General features: G+C 46.4%; 1 protein-coding gene and 1 pseudogene across 1 annotated transcript; both read right to left on the bottom strand.

The window, feature by feature from the left end:
* Positions 1-11,975: 11,975 nt before the first annotated feature.
* On the bottom strand, positions 11,976-14,121 carry LOC133896970 (photosystem I chlorophyll a/b-binding protein 6, chloroplastic-like; annotated as a pseudogene).
* A 2,931-nt stretch (positions 14,122-17,052) lies between these two features.
* LOC133897301 (probable polygalacturonase) lies at positions 17,053-21,608 on the bottom strand. The gene is made up of 5 exons (XM_062337977.1): positions 20,790-21,608; positions 19,268-19,388; positions 18,620-18,868; positions 18,250-18,403; positions 17,053-17,831 (listed from the first exon to the last, which is right to left on the bottom strand). The coding sequence occupies exons 1-5, from the start codon at positions 21,309-21,311 to the stop codon at positions 17,306-17,308; spliced, it is 1,572 nt and encodes a 523-aa protein (XP_062193961.1). The 5' UTR covers positions 21,312-21,608; the 3' UTR covers positions 17,053-17,305.
* Between the last annotated feature and the right edge of the window lie 2,342 nt (positions 21,609-23,950).

Genomic DNA, 23,950 nt, shown 5'->3' with positions numbered 1-23,950 from the left:
CCTTCCTTCGCGTGATTGGACGCGTCGGAGAACTAGATCCCCCACCTCGAGAGACCGGGCCCGGATGTGACGCTGATGATAGAGCCGCAGGCTTTGCTGGTAGCGGGCTGCTCGAACGGCGGCACGCCGCCGGCGCTCTTCCAAGTAGTTGACGTCGTCGCGCCTTCGCTGTTCCTGTTCGCCTTCGGAGTAGGCATGCACCCGAGGGGAGCCAAGAGTGAGCTCAGAGGGGAGAACCACCTCAGCGCCGTACACGAGGAAGAAAGGAGTCTCCCCGGTAGCGCGACTCGACGTGGTCTGATTGGCCCATAGCACAGCAGGCAGCTCATCGATCCACCCTTTCCCGTGCTTTGCGAGCACGTTGTAGGTCTGGGTTTGAGCCCCTTCAGTATCTCAGCATTGGCACACTCGACCTGCCCATTGCTCCGAGGATGAGCGACTGAGGCAAAGCAGAGCTTGATGCCGAGGTCCTCACAATAGTCCCCGAACAGGGCACTGGTGAACTGAGTGCCATTGTCGGTGATGATCCTGTTCGGGACGCCGAAGCGACTTGTGATACCGTGGATGAACTGAAGCGCCGTGTTCTTGGTAACCTTGATGACTGGAACCGCCTCTGGCCACTTGGTAAACTTGTCGACGGCGACGTAGAGGTACTCATAGCCCCCGATTGCTCGAGGGAATGGACCCAGAATGTCCAGCCCCCAGACTGCGAAGGGCCATGACAGGGGGATGGTTTGAAGAGCCTGAGCTAGTTGATGAATCTGCTTTGAGTGGAACTGGCACGCCTTGCAGCGCCGAACCAACTCGGAAGCATCCTGGAGAGCTGTAGGCCCGTAGAAACCTTGCCGGAAGGCTTCCCGACCAGCGTGCGGAACGATGCATGGCCACCGCACTCGCCCTCGTGGATCTCAGCGAGAAGCTCGCCGCCTTCTGCCCGGGTGATGCATTTCAAGAGGACACCGCCTGTGCCACGCCGGTAGAGAACCCCGTCTACTATGGCATAGCGTTTGGACTACCGAGCAATTCTTTCGGCAGGCAGGACGAAAGGCTCGAGGTTTCCCCTTCATCCTGTTCGGCAGGCAGGACGAAAGGCCGTGTGAGCCTTTCTTCAAAGACTCCGGCAGGGACACGCACATGGGAAGAGGCCAGGTGAGAAAGGTCATCGGCCAGAGCGTTGTCGCGGCGAGATATAAACCGCAGCTCTAGGCCGTCGACGTGCCTCTCCAGCTTCCTGACTTCCACCACGTACGCCGTCATTTGAGGATCCGTGCACTGGTATTCTTTCGACACCTGGTTGACCACCAGCTGGGAGTCTCCCTTGACCAGGAGGTGATGAATCCCGAGGCCCACCACGGCCCGGAGGCCAGCGATGAGGCCCTCATACTCCGCCATGTTGTTGGTTGCTCGGAACTGCAACTGCACGATGTACCGGAGTTCTTCACTCGTTGGGGAGGTCAGAACCACTCCGGCCCCCGTGCCTTTCAGCGTGAGGGAACCGTCGAAGTGCATAATCCAGTACCCGGGCGCATCGTGCCCGGGATAGGCGGAAAGTTCTTCTTGGTCGATCTCGGGGACGGGCGTCCACTCTGCCACAAAGTCAGAGAGCGCCTGGCTTTTGATCGTCCGGTGGCTGACAAAGTGCAGATCAAACTCCACCAGCTCCACCGCCCACTTGACGATGCGCCCAGTGCCCTCTCGGTTCCGGAGGATGGGCTCCAGCGGATACGTGGTAACCACTGAGACCTTATGTGCCTGGAAGTAGTGGCGCAGCTTCCGGGAAGCAACGAGCACGGCATAGAGCAGCTTCTGGGCTTGGGGGTATCTTGTCTTGGCGTCTCGGATGATTTCATTGACGAAGTACACCGGTCGCTGCACACGGTGGGCCCGTACTATGGCCTCACCTGAGGGCTTGTCAAAGCCCCCGAGCTCAGCGGCGTGGTCGGGGCTGGCCGAGTGCTCGGGCTCGACTCCCTGGTCGGGAGGAGCCAAATGCTCGGGCTTGACACCCTGCTCGAGAGGAGCCGCGAGGACTGGGGAGTGCCCGGGGGCGGCCGGGAGCTGGGACCCAGCACCTTGCCCCAAGCACTCATCGTGCTCCACCACCAGTACTATGCTCACGACCTGAGGAGTGGCCGAGACGTAGAGCAGTAGTGGCTCGCCCTCGGAGGTTCTCCGTTCGGAAGTTGTCCCGGCTCCCGAATGTCACGGGCAGCTCAACCTGCCCGAGGGGCAGGGAGTGCCCGGGTGTCACCCCGTAAAAGGGGAGCGACGGCTTTAGGCGCCTGGAGGGCACCTGCAGCTTCTCGAAGGCCTCCCTGGAGAGGAGGTTCAGGCCTACGCCCCCGTCAATCAGCACCCTGCTGACCTTCATGTTGCAGATGGTGGGGGATACTACCAGGGGTAGTCGCCCCACGCCTGCAGTACTGGCGGGGTGGTCGGCCAAGCTGAACGTGATCGGAGCGTCCGACCACTTCAGGGGCCTTGCGGCCTCTTCACTTGGGGTCGCCGAGCACACCTCACGCCGTATGGTCTTGACGCTGCGGCTGGAGGAGGGCATATACATGCCTCCGTCGATGAAGGCGATGGTGAGCTCAGGCTCCTGGAAGCCGAGCTCTTGGTTGTCGGGGGCGGCTCTGTCGTCGCTGCCCCTGCGGGGCTCCTCGCTGTCCCTCTGGCGCTGCTCGATGAGGCCTTTGACCGTGCGGCACTCCGTGAGGTCATGCCACTTGGTCTGGTGGATCTGGCACCACTTCCCTGGCTCAGGCCTCGCGTGAGCGGGGGCCCTCACGGGTGTCGATGCCCTAGGAGGGGCTCGGGCTGGAGCCCTCGTGGGCGCGGGTCTTCTGTCGGTGGCCACCCGGCGTGCTGGCCGGCGGCCGGGTTCTTGGGCCGGCACATGGGCGGGGCCCTGGGCTGGCTCGACTGGGACAGCCTCGCGCCTCCTTCTCTTCTTCTTTTCCCGCCTGTCAGAGCGGGAAGGACCTGGTTGATCGGCGGTGGGATGCTCAGGGCGCGGTACATGCCATGCTATAAATGGAAAGACGATCATCATGGCCTCTGCGCGAAGTGACGGGGGGTTGAAAATGCGCCCCCCGCCCGGTCTTCGGTCGTCATGATGGCGCTGGCAAAGGGCGTCGTGGAGAGGGCCCACCGGGCAGCCGCAGAACGGCCCGGCGTGCCCGTTCGATCTTGTACACCTGTCGCAGCAGGGCGGCAGGCAGTGCGCCTCGGGCCTTGCGATGTTATCCCAAGGCGCATCGGATGATGCGGGATGGGACCCGTGCATTAAATGTCCCCACGCCCTTCTACCAGAATGTGGCAGGGACTGACACCGAGCGTGGCAAGAGCAGTTGAAGGTGACAGGCCACGCGCCCTCTTAAATGCGGCATCGGACCTTTCACAGGCTGACACCTCACCGTTGGATCCCTGTGGGGCCACCGACAAAGGACTTCTTGGGCCGTCGGGGAACCGAGTGCTCGGGGGTCACTGTTCACCTCCCCGAGCACTCTCTCCCGGGAACACCCTCTCTTGGTCCTCGGGGAACCAAGTGCTCGGGGGCAACTGTTCACGGCCCCGAGCACTCTCTCCCGGAATCGATTGTTCGGGTCCTCGGGGAACCGAGTGCTCGGGGGCCGCTGTTCACAGCCCCGAGCACTCTCTCCCGGAACTACCTTCCTTGGGTCCTCGGGGTACTCGGGTGCTCGGGGGCCACTGTTCGCAGCCCCGAGCACACCCTTCCCGGTACTCGGCTTTTCTGGTCGTCGGGGGACTTGGGTGCTCGGGAGCCACTATTCATGACCCCGAGCACTCTCTTCCCGGTCACTTGGTCTTCGCAGATCATCGGGGAACCCGGGTACTCGGGGACCACCGTTCGTGGCCCCGAGCGCCCTCTCCCGGGACTTAGTCTTTTTGTACCTCGCGGAGATGAACCCCGCGGGAAGGCACCACGTGGCAGAATGCTGGCCCGGCCTCGGGATTCGGGGACCCCTAGTTCCTGATTCACTGACAGCAACCCTCTGAAAACCACTACTGCTCATTATTAATCTCTGAAATAGATCGAAATAGATGGTAAAAAGGACTCTCAAAAGCTCAAAAAAAAACTTTAACAACTAACATAAGGACATCCTAAGCTGAAAAGGTATGGAAGAAGACGTAGTTCAACCAAAAATATACGCAAATGCCAAAAGGTGGTGCTAATCTCCTGAACATAACCCAAATGACACCACCACAATCTTAGCTCGATGGCATTAACATGTTCAAGGTATTGCCTTAGCGGGTTTGTTTGTCCAATTCCTTTTTCTGTATCAACCCAAACCAGCAAAAGCAAATCAACTTCACCAAAGCTTCCAACATGAGTAAGTTGCGAAACTGGCTACACAAGTACACATCATGATCTAGTCGTGATCAAATCAGATTTTTTTTAGGAAAAAAAGTCAATCTAGAGGCATACATTTGCAACAGAAAATCTATTTGGAAAGGGGAAAGCAAATCTTTCTTTGCCCTCACTCCCTTCATCCCCTCCCTGATGCAAGTTTCTTCAGAAAACACTTATAGGACTACGACAGGATGCAAATTCGCAAGGGATACCCACTTAGTTGAAACGTTCAACATCGAGCAGAGATGGGGAGGAGATGGAGGGGGAGGAGCGGGGGCGGGGGCGTACCTCGGTGTGAGGGAGATCGTGGTGCGCTCGGGGGCGACAACGTTTCTCCGAGTGCAGCGCGGCTCCGACGGGGGCGGAGAGGTCATCATCGGTGGGGGTGGCGACGGGCTCGGGGGCGACGGCGGCGATGGGCTCGGGGGTGACGGCGGCAACAATGATAGGATCCGATGGCGGCGATGGTGATGGGATCTGATGGCGGCGATGGGCTTGACGGTGATGGCAACGGGCTCGGCGGAGGGCGGCGGCGAACCGTAGCTTGAAATGACTTAGGCACATGAGTGGGAAATGACTTAGGTGATGCGCACGAGGATGGAGCCAATATATACATACGACTAATAGGTGATTGGTGATACATTTTATCTATCACCTATTACAATCACCCGTCATTTATTTTAGAGAATCGGTGATGGGTAATAATGTTAACCCGTCACCTATGAGTTACAATAAGTGACAGGTAACATTATTTACCCTTCACCTATTATAATAAGTGATGTTTGATTCATTTCACCCATAACATTTTATTTTTCAAAGAGAAAACTTTAGCTAAACAAAAAATTAAATAACTTGAAACCTAAAATTCAAATTTGACATTAATATTACAAATTCGACGCTCAAATTCAAATTCGTCGTTTTCGTGCTTTCTTGACATGGATCCCTTCATTATGGTCGGAGCGCATGTATGGAGTTTTCTCGGTCGACGAAAGGCGTGGCACGATGGCAGTAACAAAAGGGTGAATTTCATCGAATTGATTGAACTCCTCCTCATCAACGACATTTGCAACTCAGATGATGCATCTTTTTCCAACGAGAATCACATAACGTTTCTTCTTTGTTGTGTCAATCACATAAAAGATTTGGTGAACATCTTTAACGAGTACGAAGAGTTCAGACTTATATCTGACATATTTCAGATCAACGCTAGGATACTTGTCATTAGTGACACCCTTTGCCTCATGTACCCAACGACACCAAAACAGGGTTATCATGAATCCCAAGTAGTTTAGCTCTCAGATCTCCTCTATTTGACCGTAGTATGTGCCCCTCTACATATCGTTGTTGTAAGCATCTATACGGACACCACTATTCTGGTATATGCTCTTCTCATCTTCGGCAATCGTGTAAAATATGGATCCATTTATATCGTACCCTTGATATGTCATAATTGTGTATATAGGGTGCGATGGTAGATTTTTTATCATAGCACTTGTAGGAATAATCGATTGTCTGATTCGATATCAGAACCAAGTCGTGAACCTTTGCATATGTTGCCTTACAACCCAAGCTTTGGTCTACCCTGGATTCTCTTTAAGTAGAATCTGCTTGTGCTCATCGACATATGGGCACACTTCGCTCATTTGTTGCAGCATGAGAAAATGAGATTAGTCGTATACCTTCTGATCGGGAGTATTGCCATCTTCCCCAGGACCCCTACACCTGCGAGCCTCCACTCATGGCGAGACTTAAGCATGTCAATTGGGTTATTTGGGTAAATATAATTAACAGACCACTCCAATACCTCCTCCATCGCGTAACCCTGCATGATGCATCCCTCAGGAAAGGCTTGATTCCTTACATACGACTTGAGAACACCCATATATCTCTCATATGGAAACATGTGACGCAGGAACATGGGGCAAAGGTAGTGTATCTCCTTCACAAGGTGAGCAGTGAGATGTACCATGATATCAAAAAAGGATGGTGGAAAATACACCTTAAGAATACATAGAGGCTCAAAGTGTCTTTTTTCTAACTCCTCCAGCGAGTCTGAATCGAGCACCTTTTGTTCAATTATATTGAAGAAAAAGCACAGGCTTAGGATAGCCTCATGAACCTTAATTGGGAGGATATTCCTAATAGCTACTGTAAGCAGTGATGTCATCATCACATAGTAATCATGGGACTTCATTAAGGTAAAATTTATTTTCATCTCTTTCACCGAAACAAGTCTTGCGATGTTGGACGAGTAACCGGACGGAACTTTCACAAAGTGCAAGAACTCACAGAATTCTTTTTTCTCTTTCTTGGAGAGAGTGATAGCTGCTGGGGTGGGTGTTTTCTTCTGTCCGTATCATGTGCATGGAGCTCCAGCCTTAAGTCCATTTCTTCAAGGTTAGCTTGTGTGTTCTCATGATCCTTTTCTTTCCCTTCATTTGGAGCAATGTACTGATCAGACTCTCACAGATATTCTTCTTTACATGCATGTTATTGATAGAGTGACGAACATATAATTTTTTCTAATACTCTAGCTCAAATAGTATTGATTTCTTGTAACACATTCCTAACTGTTTATCATCCTTGGAGGATTGTTTTCGCTTACTAAGGACAACATTGATATTCTCAACCTGATTGTGGATATCTTCCCTGCTAAAATGCCTCGGAGGTAACGTTTTCTCCCTTATGCCATCGAACTGCTTGTCTATGTTACAGTACATGTGCTTTCTAGGAAGGAAATGTCGATGCCGCTTATACACTATTTTCTTTGAGTTGTTCAACCTCAAACTACATGTGTCATCTAAGCAATGGGAGCAAGCTTCACCTTTTCTTTTGCTCTGACCTAACAAGTTACGAAGTGCTGGCAGATCATTGATGGTGACGAACAACATGGCGTGCAAGGTAAAGTACTCTTGCTTATACTAATCCCAAACCTCGACGTCTTCTGACTAGAGTTTCTTAAGATCATCGACTAAAGGCCTGAGGTACACATCGATATTGTTGCCAGGTTGTTTAGTTCCTAATATCAAGATCGACAATATAATGTATTTTCGCTTATTACAAAGACAGGGTGGAAGGTTGTAGATCGGCAATACAACAGGCCAGGTGCTATGTGAGGTACTCATGTTACCGAATGGATTTATGTCATCTGTGTTCATAGCAAACCTAATATTTCACAATTTTTCAACGAACCAACCAAATGTGGAACCAACGATTCGCCATTGAGTGGAATCCGCCGGCTGCCGTATCATTGCATCATTTTTACAACCCTCCTTATGCCAACACACCAATTGAGCTTCATTTATGTTGGCAAACAGATGCTTCAGATGGATAATGACAGGAAAGTACCACACCACCTTCCTAGCAATCCCCTTACTTTTCTTACCTCCATCCTCGTCACCACTGTCATTTCTACGCTTATATTGATGGGTTCCACAAACGGGGCATTGATCCAGCTCTACATACTCTCTATGAAACAAGATACAATCCTGCTTACATGCATGTATTTTTTTTCTATTTCTAGTGCTAAAGGACAAATTATCTTCTTCGCGTCGTAGACGCCCTCGGGCACCAAGTTCCCCTCCAGTAGCATGTCACTTAGCAGATCCAGCAATACTTCGAAACTCTTGTTAGTCTAACTATGGGTTGGCTTCATCTGTAGAAGCTTTAGGTTCCCAAATATCCGCATGTACTTCTCCTTACAGTTGGGATGAAGGGAAGTCTTGGAATCCCACATAAATTCCTGAAATTTAGCAAACTCACTATTGTTATACTCATCATGCCACTCGACATCCCACACCATCTGGTCCACATTCTCCACAAAATCCTCGAGATCATTATCATTGAAACCTAATATGTCCTCATCACTGAGATCACGATCCATTTCACCGAGTATAAGTCCTTGATCCACACTGTCGGCATGGAGGACCCGATCCATCTCTTCCTCGTTAAAGCCTTCCTCACTATGTTTATTCCAACATGTACAATTCGCTTTAAATCCATGCGTAACCAAATGTGCATGGATATTATCTGTTTTCAAAAACTTCTTATCATTCTTGCAGTCATAACATGGACAATACATTACCGTTTTACCATGATCTTTCAGATCCGCCAAGCCAACACCCATGAAATGCTTCACCCTGCTCAGGTACTCTGAACAAGTTCAGGTCTCAAGGTACATCCAACTTCTATTTGTCATATACAATTAATATAAAAACATTCATTCTTCATTAACAATTATCTTAATTTTGTGGTTAAGCATACGATTAAAAATTCCATACAAATACACTAGATATGTGGCATCTTACGGTAGATAGGACAAACCTAGTATCAAATCTAACATAAATACAACTCACTTGTACTAAGTTTTTGGATACAGATGCAAAATGACTAATTACAACTCAAAGCACAACAAATCTACCAAGTAGGGATTAGAGGAGGAAGAAAGGGGGAGATACAAACCTTCAAAGACCTAGCACCAATTCAAACTTCAAATCAACAAGATATTAGAAAATCTCTAGCAGAGCTGGTGAAAATCACCAGCACTGTGCAGGCAACACTGTTTAGAAATTGTTCGCCCGCACAGTGGCTGACGAGCTGTTAAAACAGATCCATGTAATAAGTGACAGGTCATGTTATAGCATGTTACTTATTACTTATCATAAGTGATGGGTCATATTACGATGGGTCGTAATATGACCCATCACTTATGACTAGCCAAAAAGATCCGTCACCTATGCCAAGTCATAAGTGATAGGTCATAACATGACCCATCACTTATAACTGGTGAACTGGTGCAGGTAGACTCGTCACTTATGATCATGTTATAAGTGATAGGTGTAGTCATTACCTGTCACTTATATCATAGGTGACGGGTAATATTACGATCCATCACCTTTTACCTGATATTTGTGACGGGTTTATACCCTGTCGTGACCCGAGGTGACATAAGTGACGAGTTGTATACTAATCCATCACTAAATTGTGTCTCCTTTGTCCCTTTTTTTTATGTAGTGGACGATGATGATGTTCAAGCTCAAATTGGAAGAGGCTAGCTAGTTGGCCTTCTTTAGCAGTTCAGCTACAAGCTGTGAGTGATATCATTTCAAGTTGCTTCAAATCAATTTTGGTATTTGATTGCCACGGCAAAGACAGAGTAAGTAGCCGGGTTGCCTGAACACCCCCAATATGCATGATCCGACAGCAAGACACAGGGTCAGCAGGCAGAAATTGTCAAATTCCACTTGTGACACAACAGAAGGACAATACATTTCAGCAATCACTCAGAAGGTTTAAGGTCTATTTGTTTTCTATTCTGGCAGCCCTCTCCTCTCCGGTTGTCAGCCCACCACCCTCCGCTTGTTCCTCCGTCGGATCGGCTGCTCGGCTGCCTGCTCCTCCGCCGCCGCCCTCCGCTCGTTCCACTGCTCTGCGTGCTCGCTTGCACGGTGCCTCAGCCGCTATATGCTCCACTGCTCTGCACCCGACCACAGCCCGCTGCCCGCCCCTATATGCCACTGAAAAAATTCAACTTCCTTGTTTGCAATCTGTTTTATCTTTTCTTCCTTCCCTGCCATTCCGCTCGGCTGTCGGCAGAACTCCCGTCAAAAATATTGTTCATGGTTACTGTTTATCAAGCGCAGTGGCCTCCTGCTCCTCCAAATATTGTAGTCTTTTGTTTCTCCAAAAATTCTAAAAAATTTTGTACGTGTTCTATAATCCTTGTGCAAACCTATTTTAATTAGATTCATCAAAAAGCTTATGTAGAATTTAAATTAAAATTCTAAAAATACTACTTTTATACCTTCTAACAATTGTTAGGGCTTCAAATAAAATCATAAAAATCTAAGAAAATTCACTAACATTTTTCTTATGTGATATAATAATTTCAAATTTTTTTAATAGAAAAGTGAGTTCCTTTATAATGCTCTATTTATATGTATTTTTATCATTCAATTAAAATACAGCATTACAAAGGAACTCACTTTTTCACCATATAACCTAGGTCTAAAAATAATTTTAAAAATTAGTCTATCACATCAGAAAAATAATAGTGAATTTTCTTAGATTTTTATGATTTAATTTAAGACCCTAACAATTAGAAGTATAAAAGTAGAATTTTGAAGAATTTTAATTTAACTTTGACACAGTCTTTTTTTAGTGAACCTAATTAAAATAGATTGTACATAGATTATAGAAAAAAATAGTTTTTAAGAAGCAGGAGAACATGGATATTTAGAGAAGCAGGAGTCTACTGCGTTTGATGAACAGTAGCCCTGAATAGTGTTTTGACGGGACTTCCGCCGGCAGCCGAACAGAATGTCAGTCAGGAAGAAAAGATAGAACGGATGGCAAATAAGTGAGTTGAAATTTTTGAGTGGCATGTAGGGAACATTCTCCCTAACAGCTACGAGTACCTGCTGTCACTCACAGGCACAGAGACTGACAGACCCACGCTATCATTTGAATAAGGGAAAACTGCAAAAACCCCCCCAAAAGTCACTTGGATTTTGACTTTCCCCCCCAAAAGTTGTTTTGTTGCAAAAAGCCCCCCAAAAGTTTGACTTTGTTGCAAAAAACCCCCTAAAAATTCAAAAAAATAAAAAAATCATTTAAAAAATTCTAAAAAAAACTAGAGACAATTCTAAGACCTTCTGTGAAATTTGTTTTCAAAAATAATATCCTTTGCATCATATTTCATGGAGAGGAAGTTTGGAAAAAAAAGAAAAATGTGCAGCTCATTTATTAACTCATGCTATTTTAACTTTTTTATGTCTACCATTATTTTTCCTACACAAATAATTGTTTAAGTAAACTAATAAAAGTGGTTTCACTAATTTTGGGGGTGTTATGGATTAGTTATGAATTAATCTATCTGCAACCCATTTACTGAATCCTGCACGTTACGATAACTATTTCAAGATTTCATGTATTTTTACAAGATAGAGGATCATGTAAGAAGACTAAAAAATTTTGTTTCATGATTTTTGGATTAGTAAATAATTAACTATGCATTTAACTCGAATTAATAAATGAGTTGCACGTTTTTCTTTTTTTTCAAACTTACTCTCCATGAAATATGATGCAAAGGATATTATTTTTGAAAACAAATTTCACAAAAGGTCTTATAATTGTCTCTAGTTTTTTTTAGAATTTTTTGTGATTTGTTTTAAATTTTTTTGAATTTTTGGGGGTGTTTTTGCAACAAAATCAAACCTTTGAGGGGTTTTTTGCAACAAAACAACTTTTGGGGGGGAAAGTCAAAATCCAAGTGACTTTTGGGGGGGTTTTTGCATTTTCCCTTTGAATAATTAACTGAACGATTAGTAATAGCAAGACAGATGTAGCCTCAAGGAGAGGTTTGGTTGAACTAGCGGTTTGAATTTATCGATGGTTCAGACTCACTGATTGCTGTCCTGAGTCCTCCTTTGTTTAACTCGGTTGACACTCGAGCTGCACCACCGATCACACCATCCTCCTTCGTTTGTCCAACACTGCACGGCCGCGGCGGCGGCAGCAGCAGGCTGCAGAAGCGTTTCATAGAAATTGCCAAGTACAAAATGTTCACTGCTCCATTGTCTGATCCCTGAAAACCAACGTTTCAGTGGGACGTGAATGCCTGCAAGACGAAAACCAAACCCAGCAGCAACTTGTGTAGGGGTGAAAATGGATGGCAGGAAATCCGAATTATCCGATTTCGTATCCGTTAAAATACGAATATAGATATCCGTATCCGTATTCGTTTTCTGAAATGTATACTAAAATAGATATATCCGAATTCGTTTTTGAGATTCGGATTCAAATGTGGATATCCGAATTCGAGATATATCCGATTCGTATCCGTATCCGCCAACCAGGGAACCAAATTTTGCTAAAGTTTTAGAAATTTCAAATATAAACGAAATTCCAACCCAATCAAATTGGAACAAATTTCAATCAAATTTCATCAAATTTCAGTTAAATTTGATCAAAAATTTAAATTTCTAACATGAATTTTGAACAAAATTTCTAAAATTCCGGCCCAATCAAATTAGAACAAATTTCAGTCGAATTTTATCAAATTTCAGTAAAAAATTTTCAAAAATTTAAATTTCTGACCTGAATTTCGAAGATCGAGAAGATATCTGAATACGGATTCATATTCGAACTATCCGATTTATATTCGTATTCGAGGATATCCGGATCCGTATTCATATTCAGATTAAAATATGATAAATCGTACTATCCGAATTCGATTTCATGCGTATTCGATCCGTTTCCATCCCTACTTATGAGCCATGCATGAAGGAGTCAGAAGTAACCAGGCAATGGATGCACGCGCGCACGTGACGATAAGGCGCGTACCGAGAAGATGTTGCAGTGTCTGGGGTCGGCAAGGTGCGTGAGGAGGTTGTCGATGGGCCCTCACTGGTGTGGACGGCCTGGAACCAGAACCCAACGAAGGCGAGCATGGCGAGGCGGGCGTTCTTGATCTCCATGGTGCGCAGCACCATCTCGGGTTCCGGGGACCCGCGACCCTAGTTGCCCAAGTCGAACCATAGCCCGTCGGATACTATATGAAAGCAAATTTTATATGATGGATTTTTATAAAAGATTTTTTTTCTACGATGACTTATGTCTTTTCTCTTTCCTCCTTAGCTCTTCAGTTTAGATCAGAAACTTTGTAGCTGTATCAGAGTTTTACAGATTTTTTTATAAAAAGATTTTATAAAATTTACATCCACTTCACGTCGGATGTCGGATTATTACGATTAGGGAACCGCAGCTTGATGTCGACACACCCCGAGCTGAGCTGAGGTAGTCCACCCACCGCCCCTCCGCCCACCATGAGCGCCATCTGCGCGAGGAAGAGCATCCAGGTGTCAGCAAAGTACTCGAGCGCGGGACCCGGCGTCGAACCAGGAGAAGCCGGCGTCGATGAAGCCCCACCGCGCCAGGAGGTCCGGGATGAGGATGCCGGCCGCCGCCAGCATCGCCCCGGCCGTGCATCAGCTCCACCGCAGCAGATCCGGGTCGGACCCTGCACAGATGCACGCGTGCGCGCGTACATTATTGTCACCCGTTTGCCGCATAGTACGTTCACGACATGTTTGCACGCACGATCGCGCCTAAAGTTCTCTAGCCTCTATCCAGATTTAGACACTGCGACCGACTGTGCCATTCTTGCAGATGGAATGGCTTTGAGATTCGTGTGCGGTGTTGGTTGAAAGTTGAAACCTTCTTCCACTAATTTACATCTCGCTAATCACGTACGAATCTTAAAGTCTAATTGACGATATGTATAGTACAACCAGTCACTTCAGGAGATCTGCAGAAGGGTGTGAAATGGACTACTGCAAAGATTCTGTTGAGGGACATATGAATCACCTAATCCAAGAGGGTCGAATTAAAAGTCTCCTGGAAGGCTACGAGGTAATTTGCGAGAAAGGAAACATCAGAACGAAATGGTGACTCTCCACTTATCCAGTGCATTGGCACATTTGACACTAGTGATATATGTATCTAGCTGTTGCCTGCTTCTAAAAAATTTTAGTAAAATGCATTGACGATCCTGGTACCGTAATGTCACCTCAGTCCCTAAACTGTGAAAGTACAAATCTAAGTCCCTGAGCTTTTTAAAGTGTGTCATCGAGGTCCAAAACGCATCGAGTGAGTGATCAAGACGCTAATGGTGCTGACTGGTTTTTGTCTCTCCCCTTCTCTCTGTTCCAAGCTCCCCAATCCGCCGCCAAATCGCCGCAGGCCATAACGTCAGGTGCACGACAGATCTGGAGCATGAGGCGCACAAACATGGAGAGGAAAATTGTCTCCCAGACGTGGAGACTTTCCACGACAGCATCGTTGCCGTCGTGGTGTTGTCCTCGTCCTGGTTGGTCTGAGAAGGTCGCGCACAGGCCCTCTCCCAAGGCCACTGGCCGCACCGCTGCTCGCCGCTAGCAGAGTCTCACTGCGGGACCATGGTCATTGTTCTCAGCTCGTTCAGCCGGTCCAGATGCGTTGGATCCCATCCACCAGATCTCCACTGTTGTCGTTGCTGGAGATGCACAGTACGCTGCCGAGTGGAAGAAGATAAAGAGAGAGGGAGGAAAGAGAGATATGAGCTGCTACCATGTGGACCCCATATGTGAGGTTCCACGCTGGCATGCCACGTGAGAAGATTAATCTTGATTACAGAGATTTGGACATGGTGACACATTTTAAAAGGTTTAGGGACCTAGATTTGCACTTTCACTGCTTATAAATAGGATGGAAGTGCGGTACAAGTTTAAGTACCGTCAGTGTATTTTACTTTTAAAAATAATTCAGAGGGTCATGAGAGGCGTCCAACAGAACGCTTCAAGCTGATGGATTTGAAAATTTGCCAGGTATTAGCATACTTCAGCTCATCACATTACTGTGTCCTCGCGGAGGATTGCAATTTGCCGCTAGCACAATCCGAAAAATTACAATGCATAGAAGTTACAATTCAGTGAGAAAAAACAATAACATATAAGCTAAAAGACCATTAAAAGTTTACAAATGATCCGTCAATATCATTCAAAACACATACCACTTTTTTTAGATAAGACACCCCAGGTGCATTACGCACTCCTGTCGGTGCCTAGGTTGGAACCCAGCCACCACTGGCTTGAGAGTCCTAGTGACTAGCCATTCGGACTAGCACCCGGTTGTAGAAGTACTAGTTGGGCAAATCTTAAAAATAAGATCGAAATTAAACAGGAAAAATTCAGTTTTAAAGAAAACAGACGATTCAGTCCATCAATCTCAAGTGGGCTGGCCAAGCATGAAATGAACTTTCACACAAATAAACACAAAAATACTGATAAGTGACACATAAATCTTGAGCCACAATCAAGAAAAGTTTAGCGAAAAGAGGAACACTAATTGACCATAATATTGACCTCTTTTCTTACTGAAATTGCCCAACTAAAAACTAATTAAACATACTAATTGATCATGATGCCCAACCTTTTTTCATACTTTAATTGTCCAGCTGAGAACAAAACACTTAAATCATCGGCTCCGTGAGAAGCACAGTAGCAAGTTCAGGTTAGTGGATGGATCACGACATCTTCATAGTGCTTGCAACCAAACCTCAGCAAGATCTGAAAAGATACAATGAGGAAATCTTACAGTCATGATTATAAAATGGGTTTTAGGACGAGTGATTCAGATTGGCCACAAAGTAGATAACCAAATAACAGATAATTAGTTCCTACTAAAATCTAGCCAATTTCAAGAATGGTTATTAAAAACTTTTATCGAACAAAAAAAAAAGTTTGCTCCGTGCATATTGCGACTGCAACCTTTCAGTTTCATATATTCATTCTCCTAAGAGCATGTATTGTATTGTATATTATAGAGTTACAGATAGGTGAGTAACTCGGTGCATATGAGATTGCAATCTTCTAATTTCATGAACTCATTTTTCCTGAGCACAAATACCGTCATTCATACTTATATGCCGCTGACTGAAATAGTAACTTGTTGTCTGATTGAACTTTCGCAGATCACAACAGCAGAAACATATATCGAGTTAAAGATGGGCACAAGGCTGCTACCTGGAGTGTAGAAGCTCGTATAGGGTACAATGGCGTGATAGGCCCCCGTCTCTCGCCTACCTTCCTCACTTGCTGTGACTTGAGCTCGAGTACGAAGAAGCCGACATATGTGCTTATGAAAATGGTATCTGTGGCCTCCGCGAAGCCAATCACATCAAGTGAGACAGACCAGACACGGACATATGTGCTTATGAAAATGGTATCTGTGGCTTCTGTTTGGGCTATCTTTCTGTCTTTTTATTTTTTGGCTTGGCCCCTCCCCTCCATATATAATCGGATCGGGAAGATATATCATACTCAAAGTCTCGAACGTAAACTTTTCGGATTATATTACCTAGATTATTATTTTTAATTCGGTGATAGTTTCTGTGTAGAACACAGTAAACTATTTTGAATATCCACATATACCTTATTTACCTCACTGTGGTTATTAAATCTACCGTGCAAAGTAACGAATTTATGTACGATGACGCTCCATCCTCAATATATACAGTAATATATTTCTAGTAATTCCTTAATTATTAATTATCAAATCCTCAGCATTACTCTAATTCACGCATCCTAAATCATCTGAAAACACAAATACACCATGGCAAGCAACGATTAGGTTTTGGGGAGGAGATTTTTGGGATTGTCGATGTATTTCTCGGGCTTATAAGGATGTCCAGAGAAGCTGGCCGACCCAACAATGGTGGACGACGTATGGATGGGATGCTGAAAATGTGAATACGTCATGACCAGCAAGGTTTAGGTTTTAAGGAGAGAGTTTTCAGAATTGCCAGTGTACTTCTCGTACTTAGAAGGATATCTAGAGAAACAGGTCTACCACACGATGTTGAAGGAGGCAGGAGCGGAGCTGCAGGGACGCCACCGGCCGCAGGAAGGGAAGGACTGCCTGGCCGCCCGCAGCTGGGAAAAGGCAGCGCTCCTGTGTGTGCCACCGTTCGCACTTGTACCGTGTGCTGGGCACGGTCGTGCTGGACGTGTGAGCTTGGACTTCGGCCGCACCCTTCTCTCCTTGAAATGGGTAAGAAGACGAACAGAGTAAGGTCCTTCTGTTTTGGGAGGATTCTTATATGCTAAAGTTACTTCGTATCCTGGTCCCAACAGAAAATATTGCTGTAAAAGGTGTACAGTAACTGTAGAACTGAGTTAGTTTGTGATAATACAGAGCTGAAAAGTGAAAAGAGAATAATCCTGGTGTCTTTCTACGAGACAGTAGTATAGACAAGCCGAACCTCCTTAAATACATGCCTGTGAGGGGAACGGTGTAAAAAGCTACGAAAAAAATAGCTTCTAAATGTGTTGAAAGGACTAAATGAGCTGTGAATACCCCTACAGCAATAGTACAGTGGGACGAACTGCCTTGTCAAAAACTGTAGTCGATATCAGAGACGTTATGTAACGTCGATTGCTTAACCAGCTCACGCCGCTCGTTGTACAGGTCCAGGTTCTTGCAAGGTACAGGGAAAACATAGCCAATAACCTGCCCCTGGACGAAGGAGCACTGGAAAACATGGTGCTTCCTGTCTACTATACCAACTGACATGCCATGGAAGGTAACATTCTTCACAGGTATCTCCGCGCTTCCCTGTATCCTGACTGGTACGCGCACGCCCTGGCCGTGGATTGACGTGTAAGAAATGTTCCCAATGAATGGAACAGCCTTCGGATCGAAGCCTTCATCAGGGTGCTCATTATAGTCTGTCTTTATCACGATACCGACACGTACATTTTCTAAGGTTATGTTCCGGTACGAGATGTTGCTTACATAGGCCCCTCTTCCAGGGGCGGTCTTTATCCTCACACCTCGCCGGGAATCCCAAATGTGAACGTTCTCTACCAAAATGTTTGAAACACCACCAGACATCTCACTTCCTATAGATACACCAGCACTGTTCACAGAATGCAAAAGAGATCAAACATACAATCACACTGGTTTAACAAAGTTTGAATACTGGTATTGATCGATTTCCAGATTGTGGATCCTACAAGAACACTAGTGGCAGTATGAGAAATAGATAAATCGAAGATGAGAACAACATATCCTGTGTAGTTCTAGTCAAGATAAATAAATAATCCTAGTAGACAAAAAAGAATTTGTAACTACATGGAAAAACAATAGTTAAAACTAATGGAGCATCACAATAACCAATATAAGTAATATGTGTCAGAAATATACAGCAAGGCCTTCATATTATAAACAGGATAAGAAGCATGTCCTTCACTCGCCCATGATATTTTAAAACATGTCCTACAAACATTCTAAATGTGAATCAACAAACAACCTGAGCAAACAATCAAATTTCTTACCTGACCATAGAGCGAATTACAACATTCTGAATAGTAATGTTAGAAGATGGACGCCCATAAGCAATTCCATATTGATCCCAACCACTCTTTATAGCTATCCCATCATCACCAACAGAAATATAGCAATTTTTTATCACCACGTTTTCACAAGAATCTGCATATAAAGTAAGAAGAGCTAAGAGTTCGATTAATGAAGCATAAATAAATTAACAAAAAGAAACTACAAAAGGTTAGTGCAGGTCTCTTGGGCTCCTACTGTTGCAAAAAGATGAAGAGATAGCTAGATAGCGTTACAAGTCACAGGATGAAGCTATAAACGAAACAAATAAAAGCTAAATAATCAAAATAAATTGCAAATGTTGGGACTAACCTGGATCTATCCCATCAGTATTTGGAGCTCCAGCAATGGGAGCCAAGATGGTGGTTTCTGAGATAGTAACATTCTTGCAGTCATATGCATGAAGAGTCCAGAAGGGAGAATCACGCAGAGTGATATTGGAAATGATAATGTTACTTGACCGCATGAGCTGCACAAGAGGACCTCTTGTGTGGTTAAGAACTTTCCTACGAAATTTTATCCACCAACTTTGACCTTGTCCATTTATGGTACCATTGTGACCTACTTACACAGGAGTAAATGAGAATGACTGTCAGATGAAAAAAAGACCACCAGTTTCAGGATAATGAATCTGCAAAGGAGAATAAGAACAATACCACTGCCATATCAATTATCTAAAGGATGTGTTATGAGATGTATAGCAATAGTTTGCACATCCCTCTTAAAATCATAGGTTCACAGCCAAACTTACTCTTACAATGAAAACATTTCTTTAAAGTACGAAAAAAATTCAGTAAACACAAGCACAACTGGAGGTTAGCAGTTTCCCCAAGAAATGAGTATCGTTGAAGTTTCAACAATTTAGCAGTTAATAGATTGTTGTAGACTAGAAAATATATACAAGATGAAATCAATTGGCAATGATGCTTAAGCAAAAACGAAACAGAAATTGCAACCTACCTGTTATAGTCACATCCTTCAGGTCTTGGCCATGTATAAGGCTCCCGTATCGAGGTCCCTTGTGCTCTCTTCCATACCCATATGATGGTAATGGAGGCATTAATGGCCAGTATCTTTCATCCTTATATATAAGTAACATAAAGAAGTCGCCAATGTTAACTTAGTTGGTAAATAAGTGCACCAAACTGAAAAAAGGTACCAATTAAACAATAAGTAAGAAACCTCTAGTCCTGTGTTGCCTAAGGTTTAGAGAATTTTATGAAAACGCAAAAAAAAAAAGGAGACAGTGCAATCTCTTGTGTAGGTTAAAAAGTAACAAATACAAAAAAAAAAAAGTTTCTTGGTCAATCATCACTTAATACTGTGTACCTCTAAACAACTGTAGACGCTTATAAATGATAGATGATGGATTACTAGGGAAAATCTAAGTTAACAGGTCAACTCGAGCGGCAGTATACGTACGAACGAGATTTTACAAATCATCTACAAAGTGGTCACAAGAAGTTCATCTAACTAACGCCGTTTAGGCTAAGCAACCAGCAGTTAGTTTAGGGTTTTTGTCACACGTTCGTGGGAACACATTTGTAGACAGTTAGTAAAAAAACACTATTTCTCCTATACTTATTGGATGCTACCATATATGTGGATTTTGCTTCTTTTGGCCCATGCTGGATACTGCAGCAGCATATGAAATAAAGTGTACAAGCCACTAGGAAAATAAAACATGAAAGCGGTGACTAAATTTAGTTGAACTTGAACCTAAGTATTGGATATAAAGCAAGTCTTGGAACTGACCTACCCAAACCATAACATATAAGTTGGATCTACCCACCACTCTTTTCCTAACCTCTCGATCTAGCTTTGACAAGTTAGTCACGTCAGTGTTTAGCTAAAAATCTGCTCAAGTGTTCAATTTCAGTCTTTAGCAAGTCTTAAAGTGTAACTTGGCAGCAAAATTTGATACAAATTTAAAAGCGGCTATTTGTGTACAGAAATATTGCCTGCCCTTCATCTCATCAATACCAGACAAGTTGCAAAATACAGTTATGCTACGCAGAAAAACTATAATTTCGTTTAAATCATGCGCTACACTTCACATGCCAATCGCAATGTCCTACTTTTTATAACAGTATAAAAATCTCCTCAATGAATAAGTTTTCCTTAAAACTATTACAAAATCTCTCATTAAACTGCATAGCGTTTGCATTACTCCCTAGACTGATGATGACCTTGCCGATTCATGCATGGATCACTGGTTGCCGTGAATTTTATAATGTCCTTGGTATAAAGCCATGACATCAAGGAATGAAGTAAAACTGTATGCAAAAAATTAAGAAGTATAGCGGCACACAAAGTTAAGAAAAGTGTAACATTGTATGGTTGGACACTTGAACGACTCTACAATAGCATTCTTTTATACTTGCCCCCATTGCCCTAAGCAGATATTTGCACAAACTAATCGAAAATTGAACAGATGCCAAAGGAACGTCTTAAAATCGCAAAGCTAACGCAGAGTGATCACCTGGATCCCCAGTATCTCAGCTCCGGCTGCAAGGAAGAGCGTCATTTGGCTGGTGAGGTTGAACGGCGCAGTGAACCACCGCCCGGCGGGCACGGTGAGCCTCCCGCCGCCCCTATCCGCGATCGCCGCGACCGCCGCCTCGAACGCCGCCGTGTTCACCGTTCTCCCATCCCCAACTGCCCCGAACTCCCTCAGATCGTACACGGGCGGGGAGGCCACCCACTGCCCCATCGCCGCCGCCCCGGATGGCGCGCGCTTCGGCATCGGCGGCCGCGTGTAGAGCCTCACCCGGCCCACGGAGGTGCTCTGCCACAGGAAGACCAGCATGAACCCCACCACCCATAGCACCACAAGGCACGCCCTGTACGAGGGCGCGACCGCCGCCGGCACCCACCGCCGGTGGTGGTGCGACGGTCCTCCCCGCCGCGGGGACGAGACGACCGCCGCGGCCGCCCCGGTGGCTGCCGCGGCTACCGCCACCGCCGCGGCGCGGGGGGAGGAGACGGCGGTGGTCTCCATCATCGGATCTGGTGGCGACCGGCGGGATCTACCGACCGGTGGGTGGGGTGGTCCAGGCTGGGGCACACAGGCCCATGGGGAGAGGAAGGGAGAGAGGGAGGCGCGCGCCGACGGAGGCGACGGATTAGGCAGCTCGTCACGCGGGCTCGGGTGCAGTTTTAAAAAGGGCGGGAGGTGAGGTGACCGGTGGCTGGGTGCGCGCGGCGGCCAGCGATGAGTGCTCGGCTGCTCGATCGCGCGGCGGCCGTGGGAGTTGAGTTGGGGCGGAACCACAACCGGCGGCGGAATGACCGAGCTGCCCTGGACGGTGGGGTTACTGGTCGGTTCGGCTTGTCGCAGCCGTTGGATTCAGCTTCGGCGGCGGGCAGCGTCCGGACTGCAGTTCTCGAGCACCCTGGTGCGGGTGGGCCCGGCTGTCAGTTTGGTAGGCTCTGCTGTGGCGGGCACACGTGCAACGGTTTGACTTTTCCTAGTGCGTGGCGCGGGGTTGGTCCAGATCCATCGCTAGAGCATTTCCAGCCGACTTTGTTATCCGGCTCCGCAAAACTAGATATAGCGATTCGATCTTAAAAAAATCCGCTTCAACCGGCTTTCTACTCCCTAGTCATTTTCTCAGTTCGTCATTTCCTTTCTATAGCTAACTACTTCCGTCGGACAGCAAACGTGCTCAGCATCCTATGAAAGTGTCCTTCGCGCCATTGGTTGTCTCTAAATCTGACCAGCGCCGTTAATCCCTACGGCCTCCTTTGCCGAAGCACGTCTCAAAGGTGGGTGTCAAGCGATAATATCTGACAATGAATTTGAAGTATACCTGTTAATGAACATGTTGATCTGCGTTTTTTAGTTAGATTTAATAGATTAAGAACGCGAGATTTATCTAAGTTCAGATCTCTCATAAGATAATAGCCTTATATCCTATATATTTTCTTATGGATCAGATTATTTTTTGCTGTCATTCTACAAGCCGGGTCCTCCACTTTATATAACAGAGGAAAATATGCATATACAAATGGACTATGTCAAACTTTATAGCAGACTTTATACCTGATGAAGATAACTACTCCTATCTCATCATGATTTAGGATAGGCATGCATGCCCTGCTCTGATCGTCTTGCATACCTCATTTCATCACCGAACATCGTCACGCTTGCCTACGAGGCCATCCTGTAGTAAATGCTACGGAAGAGATCACTGCGCTACCACGCCTGCCCATGACCTTGCTCGTCGAAAGGAAGAGCCTAGGAAAGAAAATACATAAGTAGATGATATTACATGTGATTTAACCGGTTAGGTCAGTACTTGCCTTGCGACCAGCGGTTGCAGGGTTTTGTCCTCAACCAGGAGACTGTTCGCAGGAGCCTTATCTTGGTCGCAAAATGAGTCCATGGTATTGAGAGTATTCGCCTGTTGGTTGACATGTGATAGTATGGGGCATAGGAGTGGAGCATCCTCTTACCTATTACACCGACAGACGAAGCTCTCCGAAAAAAAAGCCATTCTGGCCACTGAGCGCTCCCAGCTCAAGGAGGAAGAGTGCACTACACTTAACATCCTCTAGGAAGCCTTCAGAGCGCTGGTGGATCCGCTGCGTAGCCTCGGGCTGGGGGTGATTGAGCCGAAGGATGGCCGCACTACCCAAGCCTGGGCCTACGCCCTCCAGGTCCTTACGGAGCACTTCTCTGAGCTCCCTGTTACCCTGGCGTTGAGGGGGGTGGAGGACGTTTCGCAAGCGACGAGGGCAACCGCGGAGTATATCTTCTGGTGCTACTGCAGCCATGACCCTAACTTCAACCTGGACTTGGTCCGGGAAGGGGCCGCGGTTGCCGGACCAGAAGGCGAGAAGAGACTTCAGCTGGAGTGCTAGAGGGCGGTGGACTATGTGACGTCCATCTTCCGGGTGGAGGCCTCCGAGGAGTAAAAAATTCGATTGTAACCTTTGTTATGTAACATTTTTTGAATGGAGCCTCCACACCTTTGTTTCTTGACAAGATTGTGTCGTTATGGTCGTAGAGTTCCCGAAGTCTCCAAGCCTTCCACCTGAACCGACCCGTCGCCCACGCTGATTGGCCCCCCAGCCCTCTTCAAATCCTCGACCATATCTGTCAACCACTCTTCCGACCGATAATCCTTGGAGGTGGTGGCCAGACGTGCGCGGGGGTCTGTGGTCGAGCAGGCGAGTACTTCAAGCGACCTTCAAGGTGCATTGCACTGACCACTCGCACCGCATGATGGTCCTAGGTTACACCAGTTGGGTTCAACCGGCTGACACCGGTGTGGCTTACGCTCTGTTTTTTGACTAGCTTACCGGGAGGAGTTACTCGGGACGAAGAGGGATCTGGAACGGGTGACCAGGGAAAGCGCCCAGCAGAGGGAGGAGTTCTACGACCGCCTTCGTCGCTGTTGGGAAGATTTCTATGCGGTGCGAAAGGAACTCGAGTGGCTGACCAAGGAGAGCGACGAGCGGCGAGTGGCGTTCTACAACCAACTCAGCCAAGCTTTCACCCCTTTCGATTCATTGCTTCAGTCCACCGGCGTCCAGGTCCATCAGACCCCTGGGAACACCATGTCTGGTCATGTCGAGTGGTTTCTGGTGGCCTCCGAGGAGGCAGGTGGCCTTGAGTAGAGGATTTGCGAGACCGTC

The sequence above is a fragment of the Phragmites australis genome, chromosome 17 (genome assembly GCF_958298935.1).
Source record: "Phragmites australis chromosome 17, lpPhrAust1.1, whole genome shotgun sequence".
In the NCBI taxonomy this organism is placed as follows: domain Eukaryota; kingdom Viridiplantae; phylum Streptophyta; class Magnoliopsida; order Poales; family Poaceae; genus Phragmites; species Phragmites australis.
Note: the sequence above shows the minus strand (reverse complement) of the source record. Positions and strands in the feature narration are given on the sequence as shown.